Source organism: Bolinopsis microptera, chromosome 10, assembly GCF_026151205.1.
Source record: "Bolinopsis microptera isolate Bmic1 chromosome 10, MBARI_Bmic_1.0, whole genome shotgun sequence".
Taxonomy (NCBI): domain Eukaryota; kingdom Metazoa; phylum Ctenophora; class Tentaculata; order Lobata; family Bolinopsidae; genus Bolinopsis; species Bolinopsis microptera.
This window is the reverse complement of record NC_087081.1, coordinates 4,751,325-4,769,255: the sequence shown is the minus strand read 5'-3', so window position 1 is coordinate 4,769,255 and position 17,931 is coordinate 4,751,325. Positions and strand designations below refer to the sequence as shown.

General features: G+C 37.6%; 1 protein-coding gene and 1 long non-coding RNA gene across 2 annotated transcripts; both read left to right on the top strand.

Annotated features, from left to right (window-relative positions):
• Positions 1–4,919: 4,919 nt before the first annotated feature.
• LOC134822460 (uncharacterized) lies at positions 4,920–5,618 on the top strand. Its single transcript, XR_010161189.1, has 3 exons — positions 4,920–5,018; positions 5,139–5,270; positions 5,506–5,618. It is a non-coding gene; the product is annotated as an uncharacterized LOC134822460 (long non-coding RNA).
• Positions 5,619–13,342: 7,724 nt separating this feature from the next.
• On the top strand, positions 13,343–17,596 carry LOC134821852 (uncharacterized). The gene is made up of 4 exons (XM_063832666.1): positions 13,343–15,803; positions 15,962–16,100; positions 16,379–16,476; positions 16,608–17,596. Exons 1-4 carry the CDS (start codon positions 13,984–13,986, stop codon positions 16,849–16,851), a joined length of 2,301 nt encoding a protein of 766 aa, XP_063688736.1. The 5' UTR covers positions 13,343–13,983; the 3' UTR covers positions 16,852–17,596.
• Positions 17,597–17,931: the final 335 nt, after the last annotated feature.

Here is a 17,931-nt window from a genome sequence, read left to right as displayed (position 1 = left end):
AAGTTCACTGAGCTCCCCATCTACAAGGAGGATTCTTGTGGATGGTGGTTTAAAACGGGAGTCGGTAATAATTATTATTATCAAAGATACTTTCTTGCATAATATGTGTCATATGGGGGGGGGGGGGGGGGGGGGGGGGGGGGGGGCCCATATGTTAACGATCAGCTTAATCAATCATTCATTCAACATATTATTATACTACTACTAGAACTAACGTGTCCAAGTTAGGTTATAGTTTCTTCGGTCTCAGTACATCAACATGATGCAAACAAAAAATAACACCATTATCCTCAGCAAAGAAGGAGTCCGAGTATGCTCGCCGCTCGGGTAACCCTACCCCCCTTGCTACGTGGTCTGACGAGAGCCGCTATCATATCATACATAAGAATGCCTCTCAAAACAGAGTTTTTTAATAACAACCAAGCTGTTGAGAGGCAAGTGGCGCTTATGTCAATCTGTGGTAAGAAGGTGGTAGGGGAGGATAGGAAGTCTGGGCAACAAATTGCTGTCGCAGAGCACAGACAGCAAAAGAAAAAGCAGAAGAATTGAAGGTACAATAAATCAGATATACTGTATTTCCTAAGTGGCTCACAAGTAGGAGCTCAACCATTATTTCTTGTATTGTCACAAAAAACGTCGGTAGCTTAACTTAATTTCAGATCACATCATTATAATGGATTATAAATAATGCTAAACATTAACCATATTAAGTGAAGAGTATTATGTAGGCTTTTAACAACCATATAATGCTTTATATCCCACACCCAAGTACAAAGTAACGGAAATGCAATTGATTTTAACCTGTCGACAAAATTTCAGAAAAGATTCCCGCAAGCAAGCATGTTCCTTCGTTCTGCTCTGATCTCTACTCTGTTACTAAGTTACTAACTGATGATGGACTTTGATACGATTCGTTGATATGATTTATGACGTATTGTATATAGCTTACATTTAACCATATCACAATGCTGGCAAGCATGACCGCCGCTCTTATATTCACAATACTATTTACCCCCTTTACTATTTACCCCCTTTACTATTTACCCCCTTTACTATTTACCCCCTTTACTATTTACCCCCTTTACTATTTACCCCCTTTACTATTTACCCCCTTTACTATTTACCCCCCTTACTGTTAACCCCCCATTCTAATTCGATGTTAAAGATAACAGGAATAAGAAATAGTTATTTGGAGGATTTCAAGAAATTTGTGCAAAATACGCGCCAGCATGTTATACGAAATTAGGTAAAAAACCCAAAATCGCCATATTCAGGTGCCTTAAAAACCACGTTAAAAATGAGTAAGAGATCTGAAACTTTGCAGGGTGTCTAGACGTTGACCAAATCGAGTGTAAATGAAATTTCAAGTTTCAGGAGTATCGGGAAGTGGGTTTCCTGGAACCCCTGTTTTACAACAGATTGTCGTGAAGTATAGTATAGACGCTTTGTATAGACGCTTTGGCAGTCAATTGTAGCCTACATTTAAGTGTCCGTAGATTCAAAAGTATAAAAGATACAGTCATCTCGAACCACAGGTTTTAAAGATAATCGTTTAACTTTAGTTTTCATTATATTTAAAATAATTTAACGCCATTATCATCACTTGATGACGTCATCAAATTAAGTGTTTTTAAAACTTGTTTTTTGACAAAATAACAACTTTTAAGATCGATTTTACACCATTAAAGAGTAATTTTATGCAAAATCTGAGGACATTTTCATCTTAGATAATTGTTTAGGCATTCTGAAAATCTACCGGAAAAGTTTCCTACTTTGCTCCTTCATAAAGATATTCGCTATTTAAGTTAGTGCTTTTTTGAAGAATAATATTATAAAAACACAAAAGTTGTGAATTAGTATTCTCTGGTGTTGGGCCATCCCTTGGATTGTGGAGCTCAATTTTGCTTCCTGAAGGTCTAAATTGTGTTATAGGCTAGTTTTAAAGTTGAAAATAAAAAAGTTGCACACGTGGGGTCACGCCCAAATTGATTTAAAATTGCTAAAATCACTGAAAATTGTTATTTTCATGATTTTTATCAACTTTGGAGTCCCGTTGTGATCCAAGTTCTTTTTGAAATCTTCTGAAACTTTGCATGCTTATCAAACTATATATAAAATACCACTATGCAAAAATTTACGGTGATTCAATGTTGTATGCGCACGAAACGTTTGCTCAAAGTTTGCACGTGCGAAAGGTGATAATTTTGCTCCTGCATGATTTCGTTTAGATTCTACTTTCCCACAACAGTAAAACAATATATTATATGAATTTAATACCAACTTGAATGAATTTAAATTGACATATTCAGTCAATGATCGACAGATATGCTACCTCAAACACAAGGAAATGTTTTAAGGCAATTTTAAAACGTTGAAATTGCATCCTTATAATTATTAACTTATAGCTTATTAATTAAGTTATCAGTTGACCCTGACATTAAACAAAAAGAGTTGATCGTTTACCAAAACTCATAATCAATAATTATGGGTATAGTAGACAAATACTGTTTTAAGCTTTTTGACAGAAATCTGTTACTGGAAACTGATGGAAACGCTAATTGATAACCAAAACTAGAATGTCGAGTTCACGCTTTCATAATTTCCCAACTCGAAATACGTCTACTAAGTGACAGAACATAAGGTTTTGACGAGAACTATGACGTTCATGGTTTCTCACAACTATGACGTAAATTGATTTGTAACAAATTGAATTCCTTTGCTTATCGACTTACAAAACACACCTGACAATTTTCACCTACGTCAGAGATAACCTGTTCTAGTGTTGAATTCTCGTGGGTTGTCTGTTAAACGTGTAAAATGAAACCCTATTGACCATGGTGTTAATTTTTTAGTACGGATTGCGTAACAGCAAGAGTACTGAGTAACCATATATGGTGAGGAATGAAGATACAAGAACAAAATTTAATAATGTCGTCATATAATTAATGATGATATCTGACGCGATTGTGACGTAAATTGCTGGGAGTTTCCTGGCTGCAGTTAATTAAACCAGATTGTAGCATAAAGTATAAAAACCCACCTCTCGCTTCAGTCTTGGAAAGATTTTTTCAAGTTGTGTCCTTTGTTATAAAAGCTTTGAAATATTTAGTTTGCTCATTTTCCCTTGTAAGTAATGATTTTTTGGCCTTGTGTCTGTCAAAGTCACAAATAATTTTACGGCTTCGCATACACCGGGCACCTTCTTTGTCTGCCTCTACGTGGCATAAATGTGAAACAAAATCATATTATTGAAGCTTTATTGCGACCCTTAAATAAAAATATACATTATATTTCATTTAATTGATTTGATTATCTTAGTCTTTGCGTCAGTCATTTTCAGTTTTCCAAATAAATTATTTCATACGGTCATGTCACGTGATCGAGACAACATTTTAAACCTGTGTCCTGTTTGGTGATACGGAGTCAGTGTTCAGAAATGCATGTTTTAAGTTGGTTTAATTATCGGGGGCCCTTGCACTTTTAGAAAAACCTTATAGCTCGACTGGAGATTGGCTTAGCCCTAAATGATATGATTGGATCCACTGAAACAAGTTATTACAAAGTGCTAGTTCTGGCTAAATCGCATTATGGCATTATTTTCTTCGGCTTCCTTGATCATCTTTTTTTTTGTGAAATTGAAAAAAGTTATTCTGGAATTTTATAATGTCCGTTAACGTAATATTCGGTAAAATCACACATGATAAGGGGTTGTCCTCTTTTTTCATCCGTATACTGTTAAATATGTAAAATAGGAGGTTTTCAGTAACCAATAATTTATTTTATGTAGTGGATAACATTTGCATCGTGCAATAGCTGACATGTCAGGACCCAGAGCTCAACTTATAACGGCCTGGTCAGAGAGAATAAAAATCCAGGTATGTCCAATTATAATCATATCGACAGAATAATGCATCGTTTTATTTTCATACCAGACATTTATTATATAGGTATAATAATTGTAGTTTTGAGTAAACATAGTTCAAACTTTGTGTCTAGTGTACTCATTGAGTCATTTGAGTCTTGAGTACTACTCAAAACTCACGCATAGCAGTTGATAATACAACATTCCATTTCCAATGTTAGAGAGTTACGGTATTCATTACGCATAATATTGGTACAAATAATGGGGAGCAGTGCAGCTGTATACACTGTCTAGTACAAACTCCAGTGGTTTTAGGCTGGGTGAGTTAACTCTCAACTATATAAATTTTCATTTTATTAGTTTTCGTTAATTTAAGGGACCATAGTTATAAAATATAAATCTTTGTATATATTTTGGTCTCGTAAAAATATATTAGAAGCTCCTCAATTTTCAGAATATGGACAGTAATATTGATTATTAATTGAATTATTACAACCTCTTTGTATAAATCAGTTAAGACTTTTTCGAAAAGGTGACATCGGCCGTTTAATTATAATTATTTTTCAGGGGAGTGAAAATGAAAACATACTTGAAAATTATGAAAAAGAATTTCCGCCACTTATCAAAGCTGAACTTGCACCTAAACCCCATAATCAGGTTTTTAATGACAAAATCACAATTATTTTATCATGTTGTTGCACGGTTAATTGGCTGTATTGTGGATAAATATTTTATTTCCGGAAAAAATATTTGAAGACGTTTTATAAATAGCATGTTTTACAGGAACTTTGGAGTCAAGTTGTCTCAAATCCAACACTCATTTATGGGTTGGCATCCTCTGAAGCTCCTGAAAATTGTTATGTCCAGAGGGTGAGTAAAACTGTTAATTCAATGATTACCCCATTTTATCGGATCCTTTTTTATTAAATTCAGGTTGCTGTAGACAAAAACACAAAATATATTAGTAATAGTGTCACTCTCGAGTTGATTTAGATTATAAGACAAAGCTTTTTTAAGTCGATGAAAATTACAGGAAAAGGATTACCTATGTGAAAATACGACAACCGGGGATGGAGTTCTTGTACTGAAACAGAAAAACATTAAATGTAAAACAACACAAGCTCAGAGATTCAAGAAGAAAGAAAGAAAACAAAAAGTTTGTAACTTAACTTTGATATAAAAAAAGCTTATCAAAGTGCGATTAGTTCCTTAAAATTAATAATAATTACAATCAGTTATTTTTTACTTTCTATACAATTACGAGAAACATTGGCAGGCTTATAAAGCTAAGGTGAGTAAAAACAAACATGGACAATGCAGAACAGAATCCCTATCATTTGGAATTAATTTACACAACGGATTCGAAAGACTAGGCCTAGGAGAAGAGCTGTGCAACAATTCAAAAAATGTAAGATTATAATTATTTGCATCCATAACTGTTTGTCTCTGACTTGTAATTAATTATCTGACATTTTCTTTTTATTTAGCTGTAAAATTGTGCAGCATAAATTCATTATAGGTCGCATAAAATTGACACTTTACCAATACCACATAATTATTTGTCCCGCAGAAGAAAATTGTTTCAAATATATGTTATATCAACATAATATTTACATTAATTATGATATTGTACAAAATTGCAGGAAGAATGTCATTCATACGAAAATAGGACAACAGGGGATGAAGCTGTCGCACCAAAAAAGAAACCCATTAGAAAAACAAGAGCTCAGCGAAACAAAAAGAAAGAAGAAAAACGAAAAGTTTGTAAAATTCATTTTTTGAAATATTGTGATGTTTTTGATTAAATCTTTTTATTGCGCATTCAATGCAGACTAATTGGCACTCCTTCCTAAAGAAATAAATTAGTATACGATGTGTAGCGATTAAATATATCAAAAGGTACTTAAACATCGATATTGTAACGAATTACATGAAGAACAATTTGCAGGCTAAGGCTTTACAGTTAGAGATACAATTACTAAAGCAGTTTGACGAAATAGAAATCATACAAAGATCGATATCTATCGAAGAAGAAGAAAAACATGAAAAAAGGACTGCAAAAAGAAGAAAGAAAGCAGCTAAAGTAAGTCTAGTCGTGAATTTAATTAAATCTCTTAATTATAATTATTTACATGACCAACTTCTTATATACGACAACTTGGTTCATTTTGAGGTTTCTTATACTTCATTCCCAGTGCGAAATCATCAAAGACATTAGTGGAGGAGGAACAGACAAACAATTCACAAAGAGTTTCAAAAGAAATTCGAAGAGAAAACGAATAGGAAGGAAATATAAAAAGCAAACTTCTGAGTCTTCCGTACACAGAAAAGGTAAGAAAATGTTATAAGGGTTGTGTTAATAAGTTGAGGTAATAATTACTTTTACAATGTATTGATTTTTTGAAAGAACAGCTTTCTGTCCGCAGGTCTTATTGATAATTTAGTATTATGATCCTCAATGTCTGGCATTAGAAGGCTTTCGTAACCTTCGAGACTGCTTCGACTTGTTTTATTTATTATTTTCAATCTACAGCTGCACTTTAAATATTATAGTTTAACGTGCATGATGCGATCATAAACGTCACAAAATATTCCACAATTTGTTAATTCTAATTCCCTTCTTTCACTTTGAAATGTTATTTTCATTGCACATTTTCGAAATACATGCCACTTCTAAACACAAAAATAATCAACACATTGGCCAAAAAGTACGCACTGTACGTATTTTTTAATAATTACGTACGCATATTGTTTGAGCTTAAATTATAATATCCGGTCAATTATTACATATTTCACAGTCTCAATATGAACGTAAATCCTCCATGTAACGATATTTAGCCTTAATCTAATATTTTGCGATTATAAGGTAAACAAACTCATTAAAAATAGATTAGATCAGGAGGGTGCTATCAATGACATTGCTATTTGAATTTTATAAGTTTCTGCGCGAATAGCTAGCCTCGCTGCACAGCTGTCGTATGTTAGGCCAAAATATCTTACTACATGTACGCGTCGGTACTTTATTATCTTAGATCCCGAGAATATGAATATATTTGAGACTCGCACCAAATCTTTTCACCAGCCTGTTTGTTATAATCGTAATAATAATAACGATTATATTTTTTATACAGTTCATGTGAAAATATTTTTGTACATTGTATTTCAGATTTGCCCGAAGAAGACAGTCTTGAAAGCAGCAGGAATTCTTCGTTCAAAGATAATCAGAGCGATGATCAGCCTTTCAAAAGGGAAAGTGAAAGAAATAGTTCGCCTTCAGATGATAGAATGAAAGAGGATGAAGAATACCTAATGAATGAGGAGCAATATGCTAAGGAAAGTGAAAGACGAAGTTTTCCTTCAGATGATGGAATAACAATGGATGAAGTATACCTAAAGAATGAGAAGCAAGATGCTAAGGAAAGTGAAATACAAAGTTCGCCTTCAGATGATGGAATGACAATGGATGAAGAATCCCTAATGGATGAAGAGCAAGATCCTAAGGAAAGTGAAAAATATCTACTAAGAAAAATGAAGCGTGCATTAAGAAACATTCGCTACCACTCTTCTCCCGGTGGCAGATCTGCGCTAAACAAAGCAAAAAGCAAGTACCACTCTTCTCCCGGCGGCAAATCTGTGCTAAACAAAGCAAAAAGCCAGTACCACTCTTCTCCCGGCGGCAGATCTGCACTAAACAAAGCACAAAGTAGGTACTACTCTTCTCCCGCCGGCAGATCTGCACTTCATAAAGCAGCTAAGAAATATAAATCAGTCCCACATGTGATCGATCGAAATAAGGAAGGACTCCGAATTTTTAGGCAAAAACCAGAAACCAGGCAAAAACGGAAGGATTATGAAGATTCGAAGAAAGAAAAACTGTCGCAGTCTAGAAGAACTCGGTATCGCCGAAGCAGATTGTTTGAAGAATTTGGGGACGATTTTGACGATGACATAGATTATTGCTTGAAAAGGAAGCAGGCCATGAAACAGATAAGGACGCACATGACCCGCAACAATAAAAAATTGCAATTCCTGTTACACAAGGAGAGGATCAAGGGATTCAGAAAAAGTGTCTTCCTCCCCAATCTTCCCTATGTTTCAAAAAGAGGAACTTTCAAATCAAAAACGTTCATGAGGTCAAAGAGCAGGCTGACATGGAAAAATGCCGTTATTCGATTGATGATGGAGCATTTGAATGATCAATTTACCAACAGCATCATTAAAAAATGGTACCCGTCTCTCAATTTTAAAGGAAAAACAAACCATTACAAAAAGAATTTTGTCGCATCACAGCTTCAGAGGAGAATTTTGAACAGCCGTGATCTGTGGATCAAAGTTTTATATGGCCGTTGTCATAAGCTGAACTTGACATCGGAGCAGCTTCTCAACAAAGAAAAGTTGGACACATCTGAGACTGACGAGAAGCGCCATGACAGCATCCTTGGCTATAAATGTCACAGAAAAGGTACGGAACCTTACTTTCCTATGTACAGCTTTCTCAGTGGGGAGCCATTCACATTTCGTTACAACAAGGCTTCAAAGAAGAGCAGAGAGGAAACGAGAAAAAGTGAACGATGTACTACCGACTGCATTCCTGCTGGGGGTTTTGCAGTAACTCGCTTCAAAGACTTCTTGGCAAGATGCAAAAATTTAGAAGTGAGAAATTCCAGAACCTTCGTTCAGGAGTCAAACAAGTGTGGCAATGTCAAAGCAAATGAAATCTACAGCTTGATAGTCGAGCAGCGTAATCACCCCGAAATCTGTTTAAGGAGGGAGGCGAAGAACAAGTGCTCAAGTGACTTAGTTCTGCTGAGACAATTGAGCGTCCACTCCAAAAATGCTCGATCTATCTATAAGACTGTCAATGAAATGAAAACAGCCGACCAATTTGTGTCAGACTTGGATACGGCAACTGCAACAGGGGATATCGAGTATTTGATTAAACTGCTGCAATACGAACCCCTGATTGCAGAAAAAACATTCAAGGTTGAGAGACCGGAACAAATCATTAATGAGCAGTTTATGGAAGAAAACTTTCCTAAACAGTATTTAGAATTCCTGACTGCAGTCAACGCCAACCATACAGTGCCTTGCATTTCTTGTCGAAGGCTGACTGAGGATGATCCTAAGAAATGCAAAACCATAACATCTCGATGGAAGAAGGTGAACATCGTCAACTCAGAATACATGCTTCTTCTCCACTATCTGCAGTCAGATGAATGGCTTAAAATGGGAGGTGTTTATGTTGACACGTTGGTGGGCAAAAGAATTTGCAACTACTGTCACACTAAAATGGACAAAGGGGAAGTTCCACGGATATCAGTGAGGAACGGGATGAACGAAGGGATCGTTCCCATGGAAATAGCTGATTTGTCCCAGTTTGAGTGTATGTTCATTCGACAAATTTCAATGTTCCAAACGTTTTTGAAGCTGGGACCAAGTGTTGGAAATCGGCCGAACAATGAAAAAATGGCGGCAGTCAAAGGATTTAGTGTCCACATCCCGGTCCCAATACAGGCGAACGTTGAGCAATTAGCGGGAGGAGTGCCTCATGGACTGTTGAATCCAAAGAATTTTATTGTCCTTCATGGTCTGCCAAACAAAAACAGGAAGGTTTGGCAATCTTTGATTAATGTGGAGAAAGTCATTAAGGCAATAAAATGGCTCGTGAAGAACAACCCTCTTTATGAAAAAATAAACGTTCCAACAAAGGGTGAGATTCTTGACATGATGTGTGAGGTTGATAGTGATATTGAAGATGGAGAGGGAGCGATTCCAAGAGACTTCTTTGATAGCTTTGATTGCTCTGACAATAAGAAAGCTCAAGATCCCTCCGATTCATCCTCTGCTACTTCTAGCGCTGGTTCGAGTATCAAACCGTCTACTAAGAGAGCTTGCCATAAGAACAGTTACACGTCTGAAGACATGGACATGTCATTGCCTGAAATGCTACCTGCGGAAAAGAAAGAAGATGTTGCCGATATAAATGACGAATATCTTGACAATTTATGTGAAATGGAAAGCGGCAGCAACGATGATAATTCAAGCAATAGCTCCATATTTTCACTTCGTAGTACATTGAAAAAATCAGCTAAATTACCCAATGACTCAACAGACATGGAAAGTGATATCAGTGTTGATGAGGAACCACGCCAATCATGTGACAGTGAAATTAGTTTCAACGAGAATGAGACCATAGATAAGGGCGGTAATTGTCATATAAAACCGTTCAAGAGCGTGACCAGTGTCGACTTTAAAGACATGGAATTGAGTCTTGACGAAGAAGATCCCTCCTATAAGAGTTTATGGAAGTTTTCTGCAACAGTCAGCAATGAAGAAATGGCCCGGATAAAAAATATCTCTAGTAGTAACAGCAGGAGGAAGTTGATTGCGCTAAAATGTGTGGTGCATATGGCTAGGATGCTAAACAGCAATGGTTCCCTCTGCGTTCGTTGCCATCAAGATGTCAAAAATTACAGAGATAGAGTCATTAATCTGTTGCGATTGGGAAAGAACACACTAGGCTACCAGCTGCTTCACATCCAAGCGATCCTAACGTCGTTTGCAAAGATGAGATCAGCATTGCTTGCAGAAGATGACTCGATCAAAACCAACAAGTGCTCCTTCTGTGTCCTAAATAAAGTCTCTGAAAATCCCCTCAAGAAGAAAGCTAGGCGTAACACAAAAGGCAGCGTAAAAGCAGTTTCGAATAGCCATCAATTGAGAGCAAGCTGGGGAGCCAAATTTTTTTATAGCACAAAAGTAAAAACCTTGTCCCTGTTAGATTCTATGAAAGAGGAAAGGCAGTTATGTGACGGATGCTACGAGGACGTTGAGAAAAAGTCAAGCAAAGGCATATCACACTTTACGAAACCCTCACGATCTCTAACACTCAAAATACAAAAAAGGTCTACAGCTTTGTATGACTCGTACTGTGAAGTACAGGGGCTATATGCAAATGCTAATGATAATGAGTCACGTAGAGATGGTATGTGCATAAAGTGTGATCACCATATTTCCCTCTGCCAGGATATCCTCGATAAGAGGTTCGAGGATTTGGAATTACCTGCAGAGGAAATGAAATGTTCTGAGGTTATCGGCTTGAAAGATAAGGAAGAAACTAGGCTTCTCACGGAGAACTTCCCTGAAAATATTTCTGCTAAAGAAAGGTCCACTTTAAGATCCAAAAACAAGTTCTATAGCGACCATATTCTTCGCCATATTGGCATCGCTTTAGTCAAGTCCATCCATTGTCAACATTGCAAGAAACATCTCAAAGCAACTATAGCAGCCTTTAAAAGACTCGCGAAGTACAAAAAGCCGTCACCTAAGAATCAACCCGTAAATCTTGAAGACTGTGATCCCAGTGTATTCCAAAGTTTAGACGTTTTCTACTCTGAGCGATTGGCAAACTCACTTTTACATGGGTGCTGCTTCAAGTGCGAGAAATCACTCGACTTAATTGGAGGCGGGACAGAAAGTAGTGATGATTTCTCTGATATGACATCAGCTTCAGGTTCATCTGCCAAGATTTCTTCAGCAGCAGAGGAGTATTCAAGTCCAAATATTTTCTTCGAGGACGTGAAATCAGATGATGGAGATAAAAAGGGGTCTAAGAAAATGATGGAAGAGATGACTGAGGAAGACTACAAGAACTTAATCGAAGAATTCACTGTCACTGGTATGGATATCCTCGACGATAATCCTGAGTTAATGGATGATCTATACAGGTTGTTGAGATTAGATGATGATCCTGTAGATCTGACAGACACAAAGCTGGACCTGCTGGCTTTTCCTGAGATCTTCAGCTGGGGTGTTGGTGGAAGGAAGGGTTTTAGAGGCGAAGAAGCGAAGCCCTTGCAATACGAAAAGTGTAGACTGATGTCCAGCAATGGGCCAACTCGAAGAAATGTACAGCATTTGTTTCACTTAGCAGGGGAGAATGAGCGTAGAAAAATCCGTTCTAGCATCTTCGCCACGCTAAAAAATGTACAAGGCATGGGACACCTAGATGCAGCGACTTTGCTCAACAAAATCAAAATGAAAGATCCAGCATTATTGAAAAGAATAAACAAAGTATTGAGGTTGGTTCCGAACACACAAGCTTATTGGGAAAGTGCCCGCGCAAAACTTAAAGCGCAAATTGAAAAGTTTGGTCCCCCAACCTTTTTCGCCACATTTAGCCCCAATGAGTACGACTGGGAGGACCTAATTCAACATTTAAAAGATGTCAACAGTGACATACCTAATATAGATGACCTGTCTCCTTCTGCTTTGCTGAATAAGGACCCTGTATTGACATCAACTTACATCCACAAAAAGTTTGATGCTCTTTTAAAGTTTATAATTGATGCAGAACCTTTGGGGAAAGTCAAGTCATACTTTGTGAGACATGAATATCAATCTCGAGGTACTATTCACTTTCACACATTTATTTGGATTGATAAAAGTCCCCTGATCGGCAAAAGTTCTGATGCAGAGGTTGCAAGCTTCATCCAAAAACACATCACTTGCAAACTCCCTGATCCAGTGAATGAAGCAACATTGTTTGATGTAGTGGGTAGCTACCAAAATCATTCGTGTAGACCGTATTGCTTAAGAACATTTAAAAAGACCAAAAATCCTTCAAAGGCCAACAAAACTAGTTCAAAAACGCAAGTCGCCTGTAGATTTGGGTTCCCAAGACCAAAATCACAGAAATTCATCCTTCATGATGTTCTCTCGAGTGTGATTGGAAGAAAAACAAAGCAGATGAAGCAACGATTGTATGATTTGCCAAGAAGTGAAGAAGAAAGAAGGATAAATGACTATAACCCAATATTATCCTTCCTCTGGAAAGGTAATATGGACATTCAATTCCTTGCGGAAGACAGTCACTCGATCACGCAGTATGTTACCAAATACATAACTAAGGGAGAAACGAGTGTTGTAGACATTGATGAAGCAGACTTGAAAGATCTGTCCAAAACATCGTATCAGAATCTTTCCAAGTTTGCGTTCCAGCTTCTCAAATCTCGTGAGATGGGGGCACATGAAGCAGCTGACAGGATCCTTCAAAACAGTGGCGAACTATGGAGATCCTCAGAGACTTTTGTGTGGCTCCCATCCACCACTCCAGATCGTAGGACTAGGGTTATGAGGAACCTTAGTGACTTACAGAATCAGAAGCCTGACAGCACTAATCTATTCTTTGACGATTGGGTACACGTTTTTTATCCCAATAGGCCTCGAACAAAGGATTTTGAAAGCATGACGCTCTACGACTTTGTCTCTAAGTACGAAAAAGCGATAGGGAAACCTGAAAAATTTGAAAAGAAAGACGAGGACAAGTATATCAAGATCAAAAGTGAAGATGGAAAATATATACGAACTCTTCAACGGAGAAAGAAAGAACCCGTTATATACCATCACAACTATTCCTTAAATACTGACCCTGAGCTGTTTTATTACAGCATGTTATCTCTTTATAAGCCTTGGCGAGATGAAGCGGACATCGCAAGCTCTCACGACAAATACAGCGATGCGTATTTTGATGCCGTCGAGGACTTTACACAGCTCAAGGAAATGTCGAGCAAGAAGATCAATATTGAAAAGGCTAAAGAGAAGATGGAAAAGGAAGCAGAAGCAAAAATGGCAGCATCTGGTACAGCTACTCCTTCACAGGCTGAGGATGACATCGATCTCGGAAATCAAGGTCTTAGATCCGGCCTACGAGATTTTGAGATAGTCAACGATAGAAGCGAAATAAAGTCTCATGGGGAACTTGAATCGTTCGTCAAAACATTGAACGAAGATCAAAAAAGAGTGTACGTCAAAGTCACCAAACATATTGAGCATATGGTTCGACACAGGGACAAAGAATGCACGGGTAAGGAGTGCAGTCGACCTCTCAATTTATATGTAAGTGGGTTTGGCGGAACAGGAAAATCTTATTTGATAAAAGCTCTTCAAGGGTATCTTTGGGTGCAAAAAAACCTCTTCGATGAATCAACTGATATTGCGTTGACTGCACCAACGGGGCTTGCTGCAGCAAATGTGGGAGGACAAACGCTCATAGTCTTTTTAGTTTGCCAGTTGAGCATGGTGAAAAACTGCCCAAGTATACCGCACTCAAGAAGAATTCGATGCAGCAAACAAGGACTGTACTCAAAGACTTAGCATTGCTTGTTATCGATGAGATTAGCATGGTGTCGGCAGAGATGTTGATGTCAATAAACTTAAGATTGCAAGAGATCTTCGGTGCTGATGATTTGTTCGGCGGAAAAACCGTTGTTGTCTTTGGAGATCTTCTACAGTTGCCGCCTGTTCATGGCAAACGGCCATTTCAGGATTTGTCTGGGGATGATGTCCATAAGTTAACTGGAGGCCTTAGAATCCCGAGTCACCTTTGGGAGAACTTTGAGTTTGATGAACTCACTATAAATCAACGGCAACATGGAGATGCTAACGAAAAATGGAGTGGTATGCTTGGCAGGATTCGTATTGGCCGTCAGAGTCTAGAAGACATTAACATTCTGCAAGAGCGGCTTATCCCAGTCAGACCATGCGAACTGCCTAGCCAACACTTGGATCAAATCGTTGATTACTACCTCAGTTTACAGAAACAGTTCCCTACTACTGTCTGTCTATTACCCAAACGAAACATGATGGAATCTTTTAACGCCACAGTCATGAAAAAACTCTTTCCTGATACAATTAAAGTTGAAGCAGACGATGAAGTCGACGGCAGAACTAAAAATGACAAAAAACGGGCATTAGATGCAGTTCTGAAGATTGATAAATTGGGTGATTCTCGAAATACAGCCGACCTTGAAAAGTGCCTCATTTTGAGCGAGGGTGTCCGAATAATGCTCAGAAAAAACATTGATACCGCGAAAGGGCTCGTGAATGGTGCTATGGGAATAGTCAAACAAATCGTGCGGCAGTCCGACGACCCAAACTCAATCGTTGAGAAACTTTTAGTGCAATTTGACGGAGTCGACGGCGATGTTGCAATAACGAGGGATACTCGCAAAGTGAAGTTGTTCGAAGAGTCATACCTCCATCGTCGACAGTTTCCTATCAGCACCGGGTACGCCCTCACCATCCACAAAGCGCAGGGCATGTCTCTGAGTCACGTGTTTTGCGATTTAGGCACTATGATCTTTGCAACTGGTCAGATTTATGTCGCTTTAAGCAGGTGCAAGACTCTTGAGGGACTTTATTTGGTAAACATAGATGAGTCCCGGATTAAAGTTGACCATCTAGCTATCAATGAATATGTCCGACTAAAGAGTAAGCCAATTATAGCAGCAGGTATAAATTTCATGACTGATGGTCAGCCAGATTCGAGCAAAAAAGGCAAGAAAAGAAAGCCGAAGAAAAAGACGGAACGCATCTGGTACGAAACTGACGCAGCAAAAAAAGCAAAGGCGACCTTCGACGATATTTTGAAGAATCACACAGATGACCAGACAAAAGCTCCTAAGAAAAAGCAGTCCACCAAATCAAAGAAAAAGAAGCCAACTGCTGAGAGGAACTCCAATTTATCTGCAGCTAACATCAGCACACACATAAATCAAATTCACGCTGGAATTCCTGACGAATTTATTCCAACTGCTGATATTGTGAGCGGCTCAGAAATGATGGAGGTATACAGGAGAGCTCTGGTACCCTGTTTTAGAGCCAACTCCCCAAACAGCTTCATTTTGAGATCTGCTTTAGAGTTGGACCCCGACCCATTCAACTGTAGACAGACTCGTGATCTCTGGTTGACCGGGTCTACCATTGCAAAGTATATTGCGGTGATCAAAGATGGTTTGGCTGAGGACGCGGGTCCAACTCTGTACAGTATGGGACCTTACTGTGGTGCTTATCGGAGTGTGCGTGGGCGTCGCCGTCAATCTGGATTGCTTGAAGATTTCATAAGGAACACATTTGCCGAAAGGCCGTTCACTCGACTTAGGTATAGTAAATTTGACGTTTTTGTCTATTAATTCTTTGACACTTTTGTCCATTTATTTCGTAATTATAGCAACGACTGTTCTTGTGTTGGTAAATTGACTGATAAAAAGTGTAAGGTATGCAAAAATCGAATGCAATTCCTAAACCTATATATTTCAGACAGTTCAAAGTTCTCCCCTTCACTCCTAGGGATCACTTAATACAATACGGAGATCCGATGACGTATGATATAATTGCTATGGTCGGCAACCCTGGTAATCATTGGTATACGGTCATCATCGACAACAGAAATCGACAGGTATGCTTTATTCAAAATATTATATAAAATCAATTTAAACTGAGAAGCTTTTGCGATTGGTCTTATCAGGCACGTAGCCAGGGGGGGGGGATTGAACCCCAGAAAAAATAAGCCCCCTAGTACCCATGGTCGCCTGGTAACTGGGCTGTGTTTATGACTGCAGTCTGCTTTTTAAAAATATACAAAATCAATTTAAACTGAGAAGATCTTACGATTAGTATGACAGCAATCTTAAAATATCTCAGCGTTTATCGGTATTAATCGTGTTTCTTGTACAGGTTCTGCACTTTGACTCCCAAAATTGCTCAACCGTAACCATGAAAGATCGTTGCCACTCACATTTAAGGCTACTTAAAGACTTCCGACAATACCAGAGGTGAGTTTAACGTTTAACACAAATGAAATATAAGTCAAAGTGTTATATTTGCTAGTCACAATTTATTGTTACTGTTAGAATGGGCATTGCTTTGTTCACACTGATAGTCTAAAATCGCACATTATTTTCAGAGACAAGCTACCTATTGTTGTCAATGGAGATTTGAATACTGATGACTATACATTTGTTGATGGTCAATCCAGTATTCAAAGAAATGGTTATGACTGTGGCGTCTTCTCTCTGATGAACATCGAAAAATATATAACTGCCAGACCATTCAATCATCCTATAGTACAACCTTTGATGAAACTATTTAGACTTAGAATATTAGCAAAACTTTATCACCAAAGTGTCATATCAGGATTAGGGGGTTAAATGTTCTCAGAAGATGGAATCATTTTTTCACCTTATCTGCCTTTAATGATATCATGTAAGATGGGCTGCTTGTGATAGCGTAATGCCTCTCTCGGCTCGCAGTCTGTCAATTATTCTTATTGTGGAAAGTTTCTGGCAACTAAAAATGTTGTAATTTGTGTCGGAGCAAATTGATATCAATTTACGATTTTGATGCTATATCTGCCTTTAATGATATCATGTAAGATGGGCTGCTTGTGATAGCGTAATGCCTCTCTCGGCTCGCAGTCTGTCATTTATTCTTATTATGGAAAGTTTCTGGCAACTAAAAATGTTTTAATTTGTTTCGGAGCAAATTGATATCAATTTACGATTTTGATGTATTATAATTCTTCGTGCAATTTGTTGTTATTTACTGTTATTATGTAATATTATGTTGATGTTTGTTTTGATTTATTTGTTTATATTTGTGATGTTTTAAATTATTTCTTGTTGTTGAATTTTGCATAAGTAATATTTCTTGGTGTTCAGTAATCTTTTAGAATGTTTTGTGATTATTATTTCGTATTTAAATTTGTTTATAACGTTACAGAAGGTATTTATTTAATGTAGTTCGAGGAGCCCTAACTCGCAGCCTACGATGGCGCCTCTTTGTGTTTCACTCAGATCACGGCCTGCTATATTGTTAATTGTAGTTATTCCTTTTATAATGATTTACTGTTTATTACTTCTTGTTATTCATATTGTTTTTTACTACGAATAGTGATTTATGAATATCAAAAATATACATGTGTATTCATGAGTCGCTTTAAGTTTAAGACCAAAAAAGGCTGATATTTAACCAAAACCCAATAAATTGGGTAGGATGGACCGTCGCCTCAAGTCAGTTATTGAAATTATAATGCTACTTATCAGCTGCGTTACACAAAGCTGCGCAATAAAAGTATAATAAAACGAGTCAAAGATGTGATATAAAAAAGTGACCGTTCTTGTCCCGTAACAGCGCGGTCGCTTGCTTTGACCGTCATGTCACCAAATCACGAAATTTAGACTTTCGAATCTTCTTTAGCATTAAATACAAAAACACGTATTTGTTATTTA